The sequence below is a fragment of the Schistosoma haematobium genome, chromosome 3 (assembly GCF_000699445.3).
Source record: "Schistosoma haematobium chromosome 3, whole genome shotgun sequence".
Classification (NCBI taxonomy): Eukaryota; Metazoa; Platyhelminthes; class Trematoda; order Strigeidida; family Schistosomatidae; genus Schistosoma; species Schistosoma haematobium.
Window position 1 is genome coordinate 32,576,954 of NC_067198.1, and position 18,321 is coordinate 32,595,274.

At 31.7% G+C, this 18,321-nt stretch overlaps 1 protein-coding gene across 1 annotated transcript in view; it reads left to right on the forward strand.

Annotated features, from left to right (window-relative positions):
* The window catches only part of RAPH1 (Ras-associated and pleckstrin y domains-containing protein 1), an 84,673-nt gene that overhangs the window by 52,881 nt on the left and 13,471 nt on the right, over positions 1–18,321 (forward strand). Inside the window, exons 3-6 of the mRNA XM_035730372.2 lie at positions 1,284–1,486; positions 3,653–4,195; positions 11,527–11,686; positions 16,146–16,267. Of these exons, the coding sequence (XP_035585667.2) occupies positions 1,284–1,486; positions 3,653–4,195; positions 11,527–11,686; positions 16,146–16,267 (1,028 nt within the window). The remainder of the gene's footprint in view (positions 1–1,283; positions 1,487–3,652; positions 4,196–11,526; positions 11,687–16,145; positions 16,268–18,321) is intronic.

Below are 18,321 nucleotides of genomic sequence, written 5' to 3' on the forward strand. Positions count from 1 at the left end.
TCGAACCCAGGACCTACTGGTTTCGGGCGCGAGCACTTAGTCGCTAGACCACTGAGCCGGCATTCATTTAATAATAAAAGAAACAGGTCAAATTGAACTGTAGTCAAAACATTCCAATGATAATTTTACATTGCATCAGTCATAACATTATCTATTTTACTCAAACTTATATAAAGTTTAGTATCAACGTAATAGGCTATGAATAAACAGGATAAACTAATTTCATCATGGTGACAGAATTGGTAAACTATTCATGTACATTTACATAGGTACATGAGAAGAATTAAAATACGGATTAAATCATTTATTCATATTAGTTTCAGATTCCAAAATGAAATCAATAAACATATGTTTAATAAATAAGAAATTATCATGAGCTAACATCCATATGTGAATACAAATAAAGCGGTAAGAGCTTTAACAAAATGGATAGAATTCTATGATGTTTACATCAGATTAGTAGTAAGTGTATTTACATTATTGTAAGTCTCATCTTCGTCATATATTATTGTCTAAGTACTTACTTACGCCTGTTACTATTCATAGAGGAACAATGGCCGCTCACCAGCATTCTCCATCCAAATCTGTGTTGCTCAATCTATTACACTTCTTTCCACTTACTATTCATTCTTATCATATCTGCTTCCAATTCCCGACACAGTATGTTCTTTAGTTTTCCTCTTTTTTGTCTCCCTTCAAAATTCCAAGTTATGGCTTGACATGTGATGCAGTTTGATGATTTCCTCAATGTGCGTCCTATCCACTTCCAACGTTTTTTCCTAATTTCCTCTTCAACCGGAAGTTGGTTTGTTCTCTTCCACAGTAGGTTGTTGTTGATGGTATCCGGCCAACGGACACTCAGTATCTCGCGTAGACAATTGTTTATAAATACTACTTACTACTATTACTTTAATCTATATTTATATAGTATGAAATTGTTTAATTCCTATTAAATACAATTTACCTGTATGTTTATATTCTTAATGATTGTCAAATTTTCCATTTTATATTTCGTGGTTTCATATAATGTTGTTGTATATACTACTTAAACTACTGTTTTCACTAGAAGAATAATTTACAATCCTTAAACAACATCAAATTGAATGACTAATTCCACTGTTTAGACAATCAGAATTATTTAATATTCTCCAAAGTAATTTTTAATAAAAGATTAAAACTCTGAGAAAAATGTCTATCATATATCATAATTACAAGAAATGGATTCACATTGAATTAAGTGAACACCTAGAAAAATGTTCTTTTTTTTCATTTTACCACTACAGATACTTCAAATTCAAATAGAAAACAATTGGCCAGTGGTATTACTACATTGAATAACAATAATAAAATTATTCCAACAATTGTTGATAATGTCAGTACTACAATTATTACTACAGCTAATAATAATACTGATAATGTAACAAGTAATATCAGTAATAATCATGTTAATAGTTATGAAAGTTGTTATTCTCAACCTAAAAGACAAGTAAGTTTATAAATGAATAAGAATTCATTATTGTTTCTATGATAACTTTATCAGATATTAAACATACAGAATAATTTGTTTACCTTTTCAATAAATCACTTTAATTATACAATTTACCTTAAGATTTTATATAATTTGGCGTACATTATTTGTATCCTATGATTCAATATTATAAGTTGGAGCCTTACTTGTTTCTATGCTGCATTATTTGTACAATTGAATAAAAGAAATTATAAGTGACCTAGAATAAGAGGGCCGCATTCCTACAATTCAAGAACATATGGAACTCAAAACAACTTTCAACCAATATCAAAGTCAGAATCTTCAATACAAACGTCAAGGCAGTTCTACTGTACGGAGCTGAAACTTGGAGAACTACAACAACCATCGTCAAAAAGGTACAAGTATTTATAAATAGCTGTCTACGCAAGATACTCAACATCCATTGGCCGGATACCATCAGCAACAGCTTACTGTGGGAAAGAACATACTACCTTCCAGATGAAGAAGAAATTAGGAAAAAACGATGGAAATGGATAGGACATACATTACGCAAATCATCAAACTGCATCACGAGGCAAGCCCTACCTTGGAATCATGAAGGAAAGCGGAAAATAGGAAGGCTAAAGAACACATTACGTCGGGAAATAGTAGCAGATATGAAAAGGATGAATAACAGCTGGAAAGAGCTGGAAAGGATTACCCAGGACAGGGTTGTATGGAGAATGTTGGTGGATGGCCTATGCTCCTTCACGAGGAGTAACAGGCGTGAGTAAGTAAGTAAGAATAAGAGGATTTTGAATATATATATATATATATATATATATACAGTTAATTTGATTACTTATTCCAATACGATGTTAAACAGGATAATATGCAATAGATATTTTTTTAATAACAATCGAAATATGAGAAATATGACTCATCTCAACATTTAAATAATATCGTAAGAAAACAATATGAAGAATCTATTGCCTTCTATTGCTTCTTCAACGATTCAATGTCAAATATCAAATGATAAATTGTTGGCATGACATAAGTTGATGATTTTATGGATACTGAAATCTAGAGTTTAAATGTTATTACAAAAGAAAGTAATGTCAGTTAAGGAAATAGTGAAAATCAGCCTTCACTAGACATCTGTTTTTGTTTCAGTTTATTACATTTTTGCATTGTGTGCTCATAGCGACACAATGATACGAGTCTGGATTAAACGTGGAGTTTCCTAAAGTTTTAGTTATGCACCATGGGTAGAGGCTCAAATATGTATAATCGATAACACTGATTAGAAAGTAAGCGAGATTACGAATTGACTTGATCTAAGAGATGTAGCATACCCTTCAAGAAATCAAAATGTCTTGAGTTCCACTTTTTGTCAAGTTGTAAGTGAACAAAAGAGCAGTTCGGTGTTTTCTTCTTAATAATCAGTCGTAATTTATAAGTGTGTAAAGCGACCGCTAAGTTGTTCAGGAATCCACATTTCGATCAGTTTGTCACATGTTAAAAAACACCATTTGACTCCTTCCATTTCAGCAGCTACTAACTTTGACTATTCCTAACACAAACGCTGTACCCTAAAGTAGAGCTTACAGGTCAGCACTTTTTAAATGAGTTACATAAGTTTAAAATGCTAGAAAGAGTGCTGAAGCAAAATACCATTAGAAAGACAATTTCGGAAATATGAGTCATCGATTTTTAAACCAGTGGTTTAAAGGTTAATTTCTCGTTGCGAAACCTAGAGATCTTGATATATGTCATTGACGAGATAAAAACAATCAACTAGTGCCCTCTACTTTTTAACCATGTTTTAGCTGTCACCATTTGATGGCCAAAATCATCTACAATATTAAATAGTCTTTATAAAACCTCCCATACAGACGATAAATTTAACTATTTAGAGAAGGTGAAGTGCAACATCTTAAGACACTGATTTAATTTCATAAACGTAAAAGAACATTTCCAAATGAAAAAAACTTTGTTGAAATATAGTAAGTTTAGCTATACAGGTCTTTTCATAGGTGAAAATTTAATTACCAATCGCTAAAACCTGGCTTTATCTTATCGTCACCTGAACACATTATTTGTATTATAGATAAACATAAACTAGTTTGAATATTAGCTCAACAAAATGTTCTGTATATAACTTTTTCGATTTACATTTACAAGCAATCATCAGAACGTGATGTGTCCAACTCTAATGTTACAAAAGCTTATTCATGTTCAAAAAATATCGAAGAATTTCTTAGGAGAAGATCATTATCCTCTAATCCAGCAAATGCATCCAATCAGATGGTCAGAAGTCAGAGTTTATATGCTTACCTTTCTATGCGTAATGAATCAGCAAATAATGTGGTTAAAACTAGTGCAAACACATTGGCTAATGCGACATTTTCAGTAAAACCAGACGACAGTCATAATATAGTTGACGTACAAGCAAAGCTACCTCTAAAACACCTGGCTGTTACTACTTCTACTACTCTCAATAATAATAGTAACCACAGACAAAGTGATAATTATTCCGAATATTCTATCGCTCAAAGATCAGTTTGTTCCTCTGTGTATGGAGCGGAGAGTGCAAATTCTCCAAATTTTTCAACAGAGCTTCATCTGCCTTCTTATAGAAGAAGTATGTCACCAAGCTTTCAAAGATCTTCAAATCAATTGGAAACTAACGGAGTTGTAGATAAACATCAGTCCAACAAAGTAAATGTAAGTAATGGTGCTTTTTTAAAGCAGTGTCAGTAAAATCATATGAATGTTTCAAAGATAAGCAAAATATGTTAGGCTACACTAGGAGATAACAGGATCAAAGCGTATATGCTAGTTTAAAAAAAAACATTTTTAAACTTGATGCGATTTGGCCTACTTTTTTCTCACTTTCCAGTCTATCCACATCTAGATTCATGTATTTTTTTCATTTTGTTTGTAACTGACTAGGCGGCCATTTTTCCCATTTAGCGCTGTAGTTGTTAGTTTTAGCATCACAAATCAAAGAAACAGTTAACAATATAAATAAAATCTAAGTCTGAAATTCTGTGTTTGCGTATGAAAAAAAGTTAAGAAGACTTTTTACATATAATTAGGTATAACCTTTTTGTATGTACATAGTTCATTACTAAAACTACCAGTTTTACCAAAGGTATTCTACAAATCAGTTTATAAATCCTGTGACTTATTTAGTCTATCTTATAAACATGCGCATTTAGACATCTAAAACAAAATTTGGGCTAATTAGATCTTATTCTTTCCCTTATAATCATTTAAGACAGTGTATTTGTTCAGTCGTAGCATCTACTGTCCTCAAAAGTCATAGGTTTTAATCACTTTGTGGTTTGTACGTCCTGTTGTGTCTACATTGTTCCAGTGCCAGCTTCATGTTTAGTTTGAATTTACTTTCATCAGTTAATAAATCTATTGTATATCACGGACGAAGATATGGGAGGAGAGTAATCACTAATATAACAAATGTATAATCTGTTAAACTCACTTAGGTGTGAAATGTATAAACCTATATAACATACCTTTGAACATGTTACATGAATGATTTATTCACATTTGAGAAAATAGTAATACTTATGGAAATGAGCACTGAGTCTTCACAAAGTGTCATTAAGATTGATCAAGTTCAAAGTATCTGGAATCATCTGACTTTGATCTTGGAGTAGACGAAGGAGAGATATTATGAAAAACAAACTGACTTCAAAGATATAATTATACATTAACTAAAGAATATTTTTATGGTTAGAGACAGTATTTGGTTTTCAAAGTTTTGAAATCGATGCCAAAATTAATTTATCCTGTCGTTTAATAAGATAAAAGAAAATCACAGACACGTTGCGTAGATTAACATTTCAAACTTATTTCAGACTTTGAATGTGTAAACGACTTTAAGTCCCCTTTAAGTTCCAAATGAGAGTCAATGGATAATTATTGAGAAATTTTTTTCAAAAAATAAATTATTAATCATAGACGTGAATACCACTGACGACTTGTAGATCTTTTTGTAAGTTCCATGCTGAACTGTTGTCAAATAATAAACCGTCAGAAATCTCTCTTGAAAATTCCTTTTATTCATATTCATAAGGTTAGAATAATGTGCAGTTTAATATGATACTCATAGAATAGGCTCAACAGTCAGGTTCTAATTAATTGAATAATGATTGATCTACAAGCTAATTTCCATTAATCACCTATGATATTAGGGCATGTTTATTTTGTCTTCATATTTTGTATTTAAACAAGTTATTTTCTACATGAAATGACCTATTCACATTAGGTTAATATTCTTATTTCTAATTTCTTATCATTCAGATGCTTAAGTCAAAAAGGCATCACTCAGTCACATCATACTATTGTGTTTCATCTATAGCTAAGTATTTTATTCACTAGTTTTTTCTTAACAGTAGAAAATTTCATCTCATTAAATCATCCCCAAAATCTCATTCATAACAGTTCACAGTCACGCAATGCTGGAAAATTTATATTTTAAGAAAATTGAACTCAAATTTGTAAGAATAGTCTAAACTAATCATTGGTTTTGGTGGAGTTTTGTTCTCTGAGCTGGATGGTTTGGTCGTGGAGCTTTAATCGTTCTTCTGAACGACATCATCAGCACAAACTTCAGATAGAAGTGAAGTGTTCGAATTTCTCCATATGTGTTTCACAGCTTGTTCTGTGCATCTCGATGTTGATTGGTTCTTGTTGACCTTAAATTTATCATTGTTTACTTCTTTGTTTTGGTTATGTCTCCCATTGGTTTGATTTTTGTTCCTATATTTATGCATGATTTTCCTGATTGGTTGATAAATTGGATTGATTTCAATATGTTTGTTGATTGCTGATTGACCTGAGTGCCAAGCTTCTAAAAATTCTCTGGTGTTTTTAGAGTTTCCTCTGTCTAAGATTTCTACATTTTCCCAATCGAATGAATGTCCGTAGTTATCCACGTGTATTGATATAAGTGAAGAGATATCATGGCGTTTGACTGCTAATTGATGTTCATGTAGGCGTAGGTGGAGGGGGCGTCCGCTTTGTCCGATGTAGTGTTTGTCGCAGTTGGTACAATTTATTTTGTAGATGATGTTTGATTTGTTTTCCTTTGTTATTTCATCTTTTGGTTTGCATAGGATTGATTGTAATGATTTTGTTGGTTTGTGTGCCACACCTATCCCGAAGGTTTTCAGCAGTCTCGTTGCGGTTTCTGATATTCCTTGTATGTACGGTAGGGTGATCCTTTTGTTGATTTTGTGCTTGATTTGGGTTCTGATGCTGTGTGCCGTTGGTGCTTTTTGATGAAGTTGATTGGGTAGCCGTTCTTTTGAAATATGTCCTTCAGGTATTTCTCTTCATCTTTTCGTGCTGCCAGTGTGCTGCAGTGTGTCCTCGCCCTCTTGAACAATGTGTGTACGCAGTTGATTTTGTGAGCTCTTGGGTTGTTGCTGTTGTAATTGAGGATTTGATCTGTATGGGTCGGTTTCCTATATACTTGAGTTTCCAGTTTTCCTGTATCGGTTCTAGTGATCAATATATCCAAGAATGCTAGTTGGTTGTTTGACTCCTGTTCCATTGTAAACTTGATGTCGTTGAAAACGTTGTTGATCAGTTTGTATGTGTTTTCCAGTTCATCCTTTTTGACGATGACAAAGGTGTCGTCTACGTAGCGAATCCAAACTTTTGGCTTGATCACTGGTAATATCGTGGCTTCTAGTCTTTGCATCACTGCTTCTGCAATCAGTCCTGATATTGGTGATCCCATTGGTGACCCTTTTGTTTGTTCGTAGATTTTGTTGTTGAATTGAAAATATGTTGTTAGGCATAAATCGATGAGTTCCAGTAGACTTTTAATTTGAAGTGTCGTGTATTTGGTGAGATTTGTGTCGTTGTTGAGTAGCAGGGATATAGTTTCTTTTGCTAGCTGTGGTTCAATTGAGGTGAACAGTGCTGTTACGTCGTAGGATATCAACAACGACGAACTCATGATATCCTTCGACGTAACAGCACTGTTCACCTCAATTGAACCACAGCTAGCAAAAGAAACTATATCCCTGCTACTCAACAACGACACAAATCTCACCAAATACACGACACTTCAAATTAAAAGTCTACTGGAACTCATCGATTTATGCCTAACAACATATTTTCAATTCAACAACAAAATCTACGAACAAACAAAAGGGTCACCAATGGGATCACCAATATCAGGACTGATTGCAGAAGCAGTGATGCAAAGACTAGAAGCCACGATATTACCAGTGATCAAGCCAAAAGTTTGGATTCGCTACGTAGACGACACCTTTGTCATCGTCAAAAAGGATGAACTGGAAAACACATACAAACTGATCAACAACGTTTTCAACGACATCAAGTTTACAATGGAACAGGAGTCAAACAACCAACTAGCATTCTTGGATATATTGATCACTAGAACCGATACAGGAAAACTGGAAACTCAAGTATATAGGAAACCGACCCATACAGATCAAATCCTCAATTACAACAGCAACAACCCAAGAGCTCACAAAATCAACTGCGTACACACATTGTTCAAGAGGGCGAGGACACACTGCAGCACACTGGCAGCACGAAAAGATGAAGAGAAATACCTGAAGGACATATTTCAAAAGAACGGCTACCCAATCAACTTCATCAAAAAGCACCAACGGCACACAGCATCAGAACCCAAATCAAGCACAAAAATCAACAAAAGGATCACCCTACCGTACATACAAGGAATATCAGAAACCGCAACGAGACTGCTGAAAACCTTCGGGATAGGTGTGGCACACAAACCAACAAAATCATTACAATCAATCCTATGCAAACCAAAAGATGAAATAACAAAGGAAAACAAATCAAACATCATCTACAAAATAAATTGTACCAACTGCGACAAACACTACATCGGACAAAGCGGACGCCCCCTCCACCTACGCCTACATGAACATCAATTAGCAGTCAAACGCCATGATATCTCTTCACTTATATCAATACACGTGGATAACTACGGACATTCATTCGATTGGGAAAATGTAGAAATCTTAGACAGAGGAAACTCTAAAAACACCAGAGAATTTTTAGAAGCTTGGCACTCAGGTCAATCAGCAATCAACAAACATATTGAAATCAATCCAATTTATCAACCAATCAGGAAAATCATGCATAAATATAGGAACAAAAATCAAACCAATGGGAGACATAACCAAAACAAAGAAGTAAACAATGATAAATTTAAGGTCAACAAGAACCAATCAACATCGAGATGCACAGAACAAGCTGTGAAACACATATGGAGAAATTCGAACACTTCACTTCTATCTGAAGTTTGTGCTGATGATGTCGTTCAGAAGAACGATTAAAGCTCCACGACCAAACCATCCAGCTCAGAGAACAAAACACCACCAAAATCATCCACCTGAGCTACAAATCTTTTCCACCATCTCACTAATCATTGGTTTTCTACAAAATCTAGTTACATTAAGAAATGTTATTTTTTATAAGGAAAAGCTACTGATTTTGAAAGGGAAAACAACTGATGACAATGAATCAACAAAGAACTGTTCTGTCCTTCTTTTGAACAATTTAAAATAGTGCACTTACAGCCGTCTGTAGGATTCGCAGCCTGATGGAATTAGGTAGACTGCTGTTAACACGATAGATTATTGCAAAAGATTGCTCCATGTTGGCTGTATGTCCTGTTTGAATTAAATGGTCTAAGATTGAGCTGTTAACTCTTTTGACTACACCTTTGCTTAACCACACGGGGAGGTGCTCACGAGCCCGAATGTACAATTTCCTAGAACATCTGCCAATATAACTTGCTCCACAGGAGCAGTTGAATTGATAGATACAGAGAGAGGTGGCTAGTCTAGGTAACTTATCTTTCAACCTTGGAGTGATTATTGGTCGTGTGGAGAATATTAGTTGTAGTTTACTCGCATTAAAAGTGTTTTGAATTAATCTGCTTAACTTAAGTCTTAGCATTTCACTCGGTGCATCGCCTCTGAATTGTAAGCTCATATACAGAGGTTTTTTATTTACAGTTGGGCATTCTGTATGGTGTCTTTTATTGGCTATGTTTTTATTTATAAATTTCTCGGGATATCCATTTTCCTTCGTGGTTATGTATAATGACTTTGTTTCATGTTCAATCGTATCCACAGAGCATATAGTCTTGATTCTATGATGCAGTGTCTTAATTAGGTTCCTTTTGTATTGTAGAGGGACAAAAGATACTACCGTGAAGTTATTAAATCTAGTTCAATGGTTTTCTAACGATACTCATGTAGGATCCATACATTTGACATTAAATTCTACATCTTCGTCCAAACGCTCATATTTAATGTTTTATTCTAAAGTTCATGTTTGAATTCTGTATAATAAACAATTATTAATTTATGATATTTACTCTTTCACGTGATCCTTATATGAATAACTTCTAACTCTTAATTTACATGAAACTAAGAATGCTTATTAAATACTCTGTATACATTTGAAAATATCATGAAAGTATACATATATTACTAATGGGAACAAATAAACTAATAAACATTCCAAGCATTGTATAGTAACAATTCAAAACAATCATAGTTTTACACGTTCGTGTTTGGCGTCATTACGTTACTTAGTTTTTATCGTCAATTGATAAAATTATTTTTCTACGTAAATACATTTAATAGTAATGATAATATTAATAATAATAATTATTATTATTATTGTTATTATTGTCATTATTATTATCACTATCATTGTTATTATCACTACGTTGGTTGAGAGCAGTGTATGTTAATTTCAAATTTACTAAAGTGTATTGAAAATCTCATGTAGGCTGAATAAAAGTACAAATAAAATTTCAATTTTCAGCATAGAAATGAAATATTACTGTGGTCAACTAGTTTTCTATCGTAGATTTATTTCAATTCCGTTTCAACTACTTATTGCTAAAAATATTTTTTCATAAATCAGCTTGTGCAGTATAAGGGATTTGACAAGATGACACTATTAGTTAATGAGTTTAATAGTCTTTTGACAGGTATACCGTACTTAAGTGACAGATGTATGAAGGTGTATTATATATAAATATATATATATATATATATATATATATATATCCACTGTAGTTATATATATATGTCTTAGAGTTATAAAACGAACACCACGTGAGCTAGGCATCTGTATAATACTAGTATAATACTCTCATTATCCAAACAACTACACTGGTTTTCTGTGATTGATATTAGTTATAGTACTTCGAGATGACAGGAAATCCTCAATAGATTACGAAGAATATTTCAGTAGTATACTACATTTTAGATGAAATAGATATATAATATCCTAAGTGAATAGTTCATTTAAAGGCAAAAATCTAGAATTTAAAACTAAAAAAATTACATTTTTACCGGAACCGTAAAGAATAAAAAAACTCTTGGTCAAATGATATTTTAGAGTATTCATTAAATGTTATTCATGAAAATCTTGTTATCTATCTTTGATACATGATTTTTTAGAAGACTAGTTTTGACTATAACAATATCAACACTATTCTGCACCGTTGAATTCTGTCTAACTTAGATAGAGATATCTATGTTTATATAAGGAGTTTGATAGTTTTTAGTATACAGATAAAAGATCTAGTCTGGGTTTTATGCTATTTGACATCACTGAAAAGTATATTTGAGATTTTGGGAGAATCAGTGATGCCTGTTAGATTTGAAGTGCTTTACTAAGCATCACAATTTAATATGCTGCCAACCAGCCATTCTGAACGCATATGTATCCTATAAACTAAACCTAACCTATTAGGTCTATAATGCAAACTACAATCTGATCGCCATTAAAACCCTGTACTAGATTAGAATCAGACTGGAAATGAACTGTACCAAAGTTTACAGGCTCTTTAATAATTTCTTGTGAAACATAACAAGGTTACAAACATTCCTTGAGGGAGTCAGTCAGTAATTATAACCTGTATTATATCAATATATCAGTTTGTTTGAACACAGTCAAAGCTTTATTTTCTCTCATTTTCTCTTTTTAATATAAAGCTCACTGTACAAATCTTCCTACCAGATAGAACTAGTATACATATCCCAGTTCACAGTACGACTACTGCATTACAAGCTTTGCAAATGTTAACAAGTACCAATCAAAAAATTCTTACAATGAAACATGCTTTGGTTGAAAGAATTCCTGTTTTACACTTGGGTAAGTTTATTAATTAATTCTTATATACAGCGGCTCTCAACTAAATAGCTAGTATTCATTGCTGATTGGCTGTTTTGCTTGTTATATTCAAATGTCAGATTAGGTAACTTAGTTATGATTCAATGTAAATGGTTTTTAGTGGTTAAAATTGATACTAAGGTATCAGTTGAACGAGATTCCTGTGATGAGTGCCTTTTCTGAGCATAAAATTTATGCATTCTTAGGAAAAATTTATTATTAGTCATAATAACAATAATAATATATTCTGAAAATAATAATTACAGAATTCATGCCAGTTTACAGGCATGATCAGCTTGATATAAGAAGTAACATTAAATGTAGAGAACAACCATGTGATATAAGATTGTTTTAAGTTTACTAGCTCAAAAACTGTTTAGGTAGTACATGTTCCACATGTATTACAGCGATGAAAGGCATCATCCAGGAACTTCTCATCTTTTTTAAGTTGACGTTCTGTTGATGTATGAACGGTGAATTTAAGATCATTTCCTGCTCCATAACAAATGGATTATAACCATCTATAACTACTTAAACTTTAAGTTCTTTCATGTTTAATCAAACACATCGAGATTATTTCCACATTTGCAATCACCAATGAAGTCAAAATTCACATAATGAACGAAAGAAATGATTGACAAAACGTAACAAATAAATTAACCTTGTATAAGGTAAACATCTTAAAGATTACAAATAGTTTTTCAAGGGCTAGTTATAACTTACACACTAGCCAAATCGTTCAAAACCTAATTGTATAAATAGGTAAATGGTAGTGACTAGAAAGTATGAAATTAAGGATGTTTCATTATTAAATTATACTATAAATTAAACCTTAAATATTGATTGTTACTCCATGATCGATTAATCAGAAAAAGTATTGATTTCAAATGAACTAATCATGTTAATCATAAAATTGGTCTCAATAAAATATTAAGAAGATTTTCTGTGATGAATAGGAGTATTTGAATTATAGTATGAACTAAGAATCCCAGAAATAACGTAATCGGATCAAGAAGTACTAGATAACCACAAACGAATGTACTGTATTTGGAATTCGAAATCAAGCATTCAACAAGAACAAAGGAATCATCAGTTCATTCAAACACCACACTTTCTTTTATTTCACTTTGATAAAAAAAATTTTACAAACATATAATCTTAAAAATGTTAGTTTTTTAATCACTAAATGTGTTTAGTTAATATGTATTTGCTCCTAGCATTTGGAAGATCCTATTGTTTTATAACTTTCCAGGAACTTAGACAAAACTGATGGTTTTCCAAGTTAATTTATTCTTATGAAGAAGAAAGGAAAATATTTTGATTCATTACTCCAAGAAATATAGTTGCTAATTTGCACTTTAAAAAATATTTTACAGTATTCAGTAATGTATATGATTATCGAATTTTAACAATTAATTGAAATATCTATGTCGGTTGCCTCAAGTACACTTACTTATAGAGCTGTAAATCAAGCACGAATTCCATAATCGGTTACACTCATTCTAATTTATTATTTATTGAATTTTCCTATGTCTGCCTAGACTTTAATCGAAATTTATTTAGGTATTCATCACGTCAGAGTTTCATGAACTTTAAACGATAACTTAATTGACAATCTCATGTTCTTTTATCCACTATTGTTGCGGATCAATCAATTCAGATGTTTACAATACTAATGTAACCTCTTTTAATCCTGCCTAATTAAATTATGTTTGTTCAAATAAGAGGAAATTTAATCTATAATGAATATTTGAGACTATAATTTATAGACGAACCAATCAGGTTTAGGCGCGAAATTCATTCATCCATTTGGCGAAATAGCGTTTTGGCATTTTAGCTGACATCAGTTCGTGATGAAAAACCGTAGACGTAATTCCTAATCTTAACCGTCAACTGTGAATCATAATCCTTATTCTCTAAACTGCTTTATAACCCTCATATAAACCTAGTAAGTAGGTAGATACTCTCAAGGTCACTATTGCGTCGCTCAAAGATTGTCCATAAATTATAGTCTCACCTTTTTTCCTACATTCAAAGAATTATCGACTTACTTGTAAAGAATAATATAAACTTCTAATCGGATGGCAAATCCCTCAGAAAAAATCTTTAATAATGTAACTTTTATTTAAAACAATCAAAGAAAACATACATCAGTGTAACTGAATATCCTTACAGAAACATCGTAGTAAATGACATCCATGTAATTTATAATAACTAGCTCTTGAGTGCATTTCTCAAAGTTTTTATGAAAAGCTGTAAGTTGTAAAATTAAGAAAATTGAGAATCAGACAACAACTTATCGATTAAATTAAGTGGAAATCATATTCTGTTACAAATATATGGAAATAGAAGAACTATAACAATCAATACCAGTATGGTATGATTACAAAATTAAGAACTCGATTAAATGTGATGTGGATGTAAATTACTGAGGACTCTAAAACTAAGATGGAATAGATGTCAAGTGCTATATGTTTTTTAATGGCTTTTTTGGCAATATCAATTTCTAATGAAAAATTAACCTGGAAACTATACGTTTACTGTAAATTATTATAAAATACAATTTGTAACTCGTCGGTTGAATTCATTGAAAGAAGGAATACAGTGAAATATACTGTAAATAGACGACTTTTATGAACTCTCGTCTAAATGAAAGCTCATTTTCTGTCAATATTTCGCTTCAATACTACGTTACACAAATAAATTAAGAATGTCGTACCACTAAATAGATGTTCAAAGGCTAACTGGAAAAACAAGTTACATCATACTTTAAACATAACCTCACTATGGAAAACATTTGACATTATACATTATAAGAAGCAGTAAACTAAATTATACAAACTGGTCAAGATGTTTCATTCAGATAAATAGTTTAATAAAATACTTTATAAAGGTTGTTATTAACTACATATTTTGTAGCTCTTTGATTGAAAATTTAAATTCATTTTTGATCTACTACAAGAGACCAACAAACACTTTCCTTATTTTTGATTTCAGGGATTTGTGGAGATTGTAGTATTATTCCAGTTGAATTCGCGAATCAATTTAAACTAAACCACCAGTGAATCCAGATCTCCACTGGTAGTCTAGCTTAGATTGGCGTTCCTTATTACTTATCACAATTTAAATTGGTTACATTTCTCTAGGTAAATATTAGTAGGAAGAAAAATTCAATGGGGTAACAGAATTCTAAACTAAGTTTTCATTTAAAAAATAATGAAAGCATTTGTTATTTACTTAAGTTTAATGATCAATTGAGAAAAAGTTCATGCCAATCATACCTGTCTTTATTATTTGTTGTAATGATTATGAAACTGTTGAATTTTATCAAACACAAATTATGAAAGTAAATATTTTAAAAGTTATTTAAATTTCTTTATTATATCTCATGACAATCACGCTTAATTTATTTGCAACTGTCGGGAAGGCTTACGAAAGTCATGACGGAGCCTCCAGAGACCCTCAAAGAGATGAAGAATTTTCATCCAATCAGAACCTGATGAACCTCCCTAGAATATTGACGCGGCATGCTACGTTTGGACGGTAGTATACCTTGCCTCCTTGTGCATTAACTGAATCATAGCAATGTTATGGTCATCGCTGATAACTATAAATACACAAGTTTTTTTCTGGATACATATTGGTTCTTATCCAACAATCACTTCCCTGCTTCTTTTGTCTTCTGATTTGCGACTGTGGGGTTCTATACGTTTGAATGCCGTTGGTTAGATATGGTGTTCTGCGTTAATCAAGTAGAGGATATAATAGTAACATTTGAATTTCAGCGAATTTTACATATTTTTGTTGAAGTATAAATATTCAGAAATATCTGTCATACTAATGTAACACTTACTTAACTCTAATTACAATTTATTCATTCTTTTCTTATATACATAGACTGTTCTAGTTATTTATACGAATATTCGTCAAGATTAGAACCAATAGTTTGACAGTAATTGAGCGCCGAGTATAGAGAAGTCAGTATATATGAAAATTATATTTGAAATATTCTCAGCAATTGAAATTTAACTAATTCCAACGTTTCGTCCAGCTAACTTGTCTGAGCTACCCTGAAGAAGTCTAGACAAGTTAGCTGGACAAACGTTGGAATTAGTTAAATTTCAATCGCTGAGAATAGTTCTAATATAAATTTCACATATAATAACGGTTCTAGTTATTTATTTGTGTTAATTTGAGTCCTCACATATTCTGCACATAACCTTGATTTTATGGTTGATTTTTTTCACTTTACGCCTAGAAATAAAACGATTATCTCTGAGTTATCTCAAAATGTGATATAACATGTAATGATATGTGCGGTGAGATAATATAGATTTTATTGATTTGTTGAATGATCATATTATGTAACAATTTATAATTATCATCTGTTTATAATGAATATTTCCCTTTGTTTGACATTTTTATGAATAATTTCCTTTAGAACGTTGTCTAGAAGATGATGAATATTTATTGAATTATTTATCAAGTTGGAAAATAGGAAATGAAAATTTAATCTTTCTTGAAGAACGACATGATTTATATGGTTTATTCGAAAGTCCAAAGGTAAATAAACATTACAAACTTGATTAAAATACTACACTTGATTAATTAACTCATGTAAATATTCCAATTTTACATTGATATAACATTCAATTATGACAGAGCATTAAAAAATATTCCAGTTAATTCATTTTGTATTGTTTGTTTAAATCTTCTCATTGATGTTTAAGACTGCAATTTAAACTTCACCCCATTGTATAAACTAATAACCATTAGGACTTGGTAACTAAGGGAATAATCCTTGAAAATCAACTGTATTGAATCGTTTGACACTGATAATGCAAACGATTGTTTAATGTTTCCTATTCACTGGTAGTTTAATAACATAATGGAGAATCCTTTAATTCAACATTTTATGTAACTCACGGGGATTTTATTCATTTCACTACTTGTTCATGTTATACCATTTAGTCGGAAATTATAAATAACTAGAAAATTTGACTGACAACAGTTGTATTAATTAATAATGAATAGAATGAAAATTCACTGCATTTCTCTTTTTTTTACAAGAGTGTTAAAATAATTCACACTTTCGTTTTTTCCAATTGAAAATGTTTTCAATCAAAGATGGATAGTAACTAGCAGTAAAATCCAAGACTTGCATATCGTGCTGTCTGGGACTCATCAGTTGGATTTGCCTACATCCCAGTACAGTTGGCTTCAAATATGGGATACAGGTACATGCAGTTGACGAATCCCAAATAGAACGAGACATGGATCCTAGATTTCACTGCTAACCATTATCCATCTTTTCCCATAATGCTTGTGATTTAAGGCAATATCAAGACAGTCCGCACAGTATGCACATATGTCAATAAGAGATTGATTAATCGCAGTTCCAAACAACAAGTGGAAAATACAAGCAAACAATACCAAGCGAATGAAAATGTTTTCTATTGAGCAACTATAAAATCATCTATCATTTAAATATGAAATGATTTCTAGTATTCTGTCAAAACGATTTTAATAATTGTTTATTGATTCAACACTTTATGCTACTTGATCCTTATTGTACAAACAATTTTTATAATTTATCTACTTAGAACGATTATCAATAGTTTAAAATCATTATAGCATTGAAACTGATTTTTACAATAACTAATAAGACCGATACATTCCATTTATTAGTCTTGTTAACAAAACCAAACGCCACACACATAACAATAAAAACAATCACTAGTCCATACAAAAAAATCTTTAGCCAAACTAGTATGACTATGAGTTAATTTTTCATGGACAAATGGTTAGTCAGGGATGAAAAAATGAAGGTTAGAAGTAAAATATAATCAATTAAAAATTAATTTAACCATCCATAATATTTTTTTTAAAAATTTGAAAGAGAAAAATATTTTCACAAAAGGTAAATATCAGTAGAATTAATCATGGAAAATCAATTACTAACAGTTAAGTTTATGAGTCAATTGAAGCTAGACCACCATGAAAAACCTGGAAGCACTGGACGGCCGTTTCGTCCTATTGTGGGACCCCTCAGCAGTGCGCACCCACGACCCCACTCCGCGGAATTCGAACCCAGGACCTATCAGTCTCGCGCCAGGCGCTTAACCAACTAGACCACTGAGCCGGTATCTAACGGTGTTAATGTCTAACTTCAACTAATCCACGAAATTGAGCGACACATCTACCATTGTCATCAGTGAAATGCTATCTTACATCAGACCCGGTTGAACTCCACTGGATATATATATATATATGTATATATATATATCCATGTTAATTATTTTGAAATTATTTAATAATGTTTAAGGATCTTTATTTCAAAGAATTACATAATCAAAAGAGTTTTGTGGATATTATAGTAACTTTAATTGACTCATGATCACAATCATTGAAATTACCTAATCATTGAGTTACTAATAGTTAACGATTTTAAATTTTATTAACAAATGAGGTACTATGGCTTAGTTAACTTCAATTATTAACGTTTTAAATCAACTGGAAAATTATGTCCACAGTATTTAAAAAACCCAGCAGACTGACAAGGATCAGACTTAGATATATTTAATTTTATATCAAGAATTATACCATTAAAAATTAAT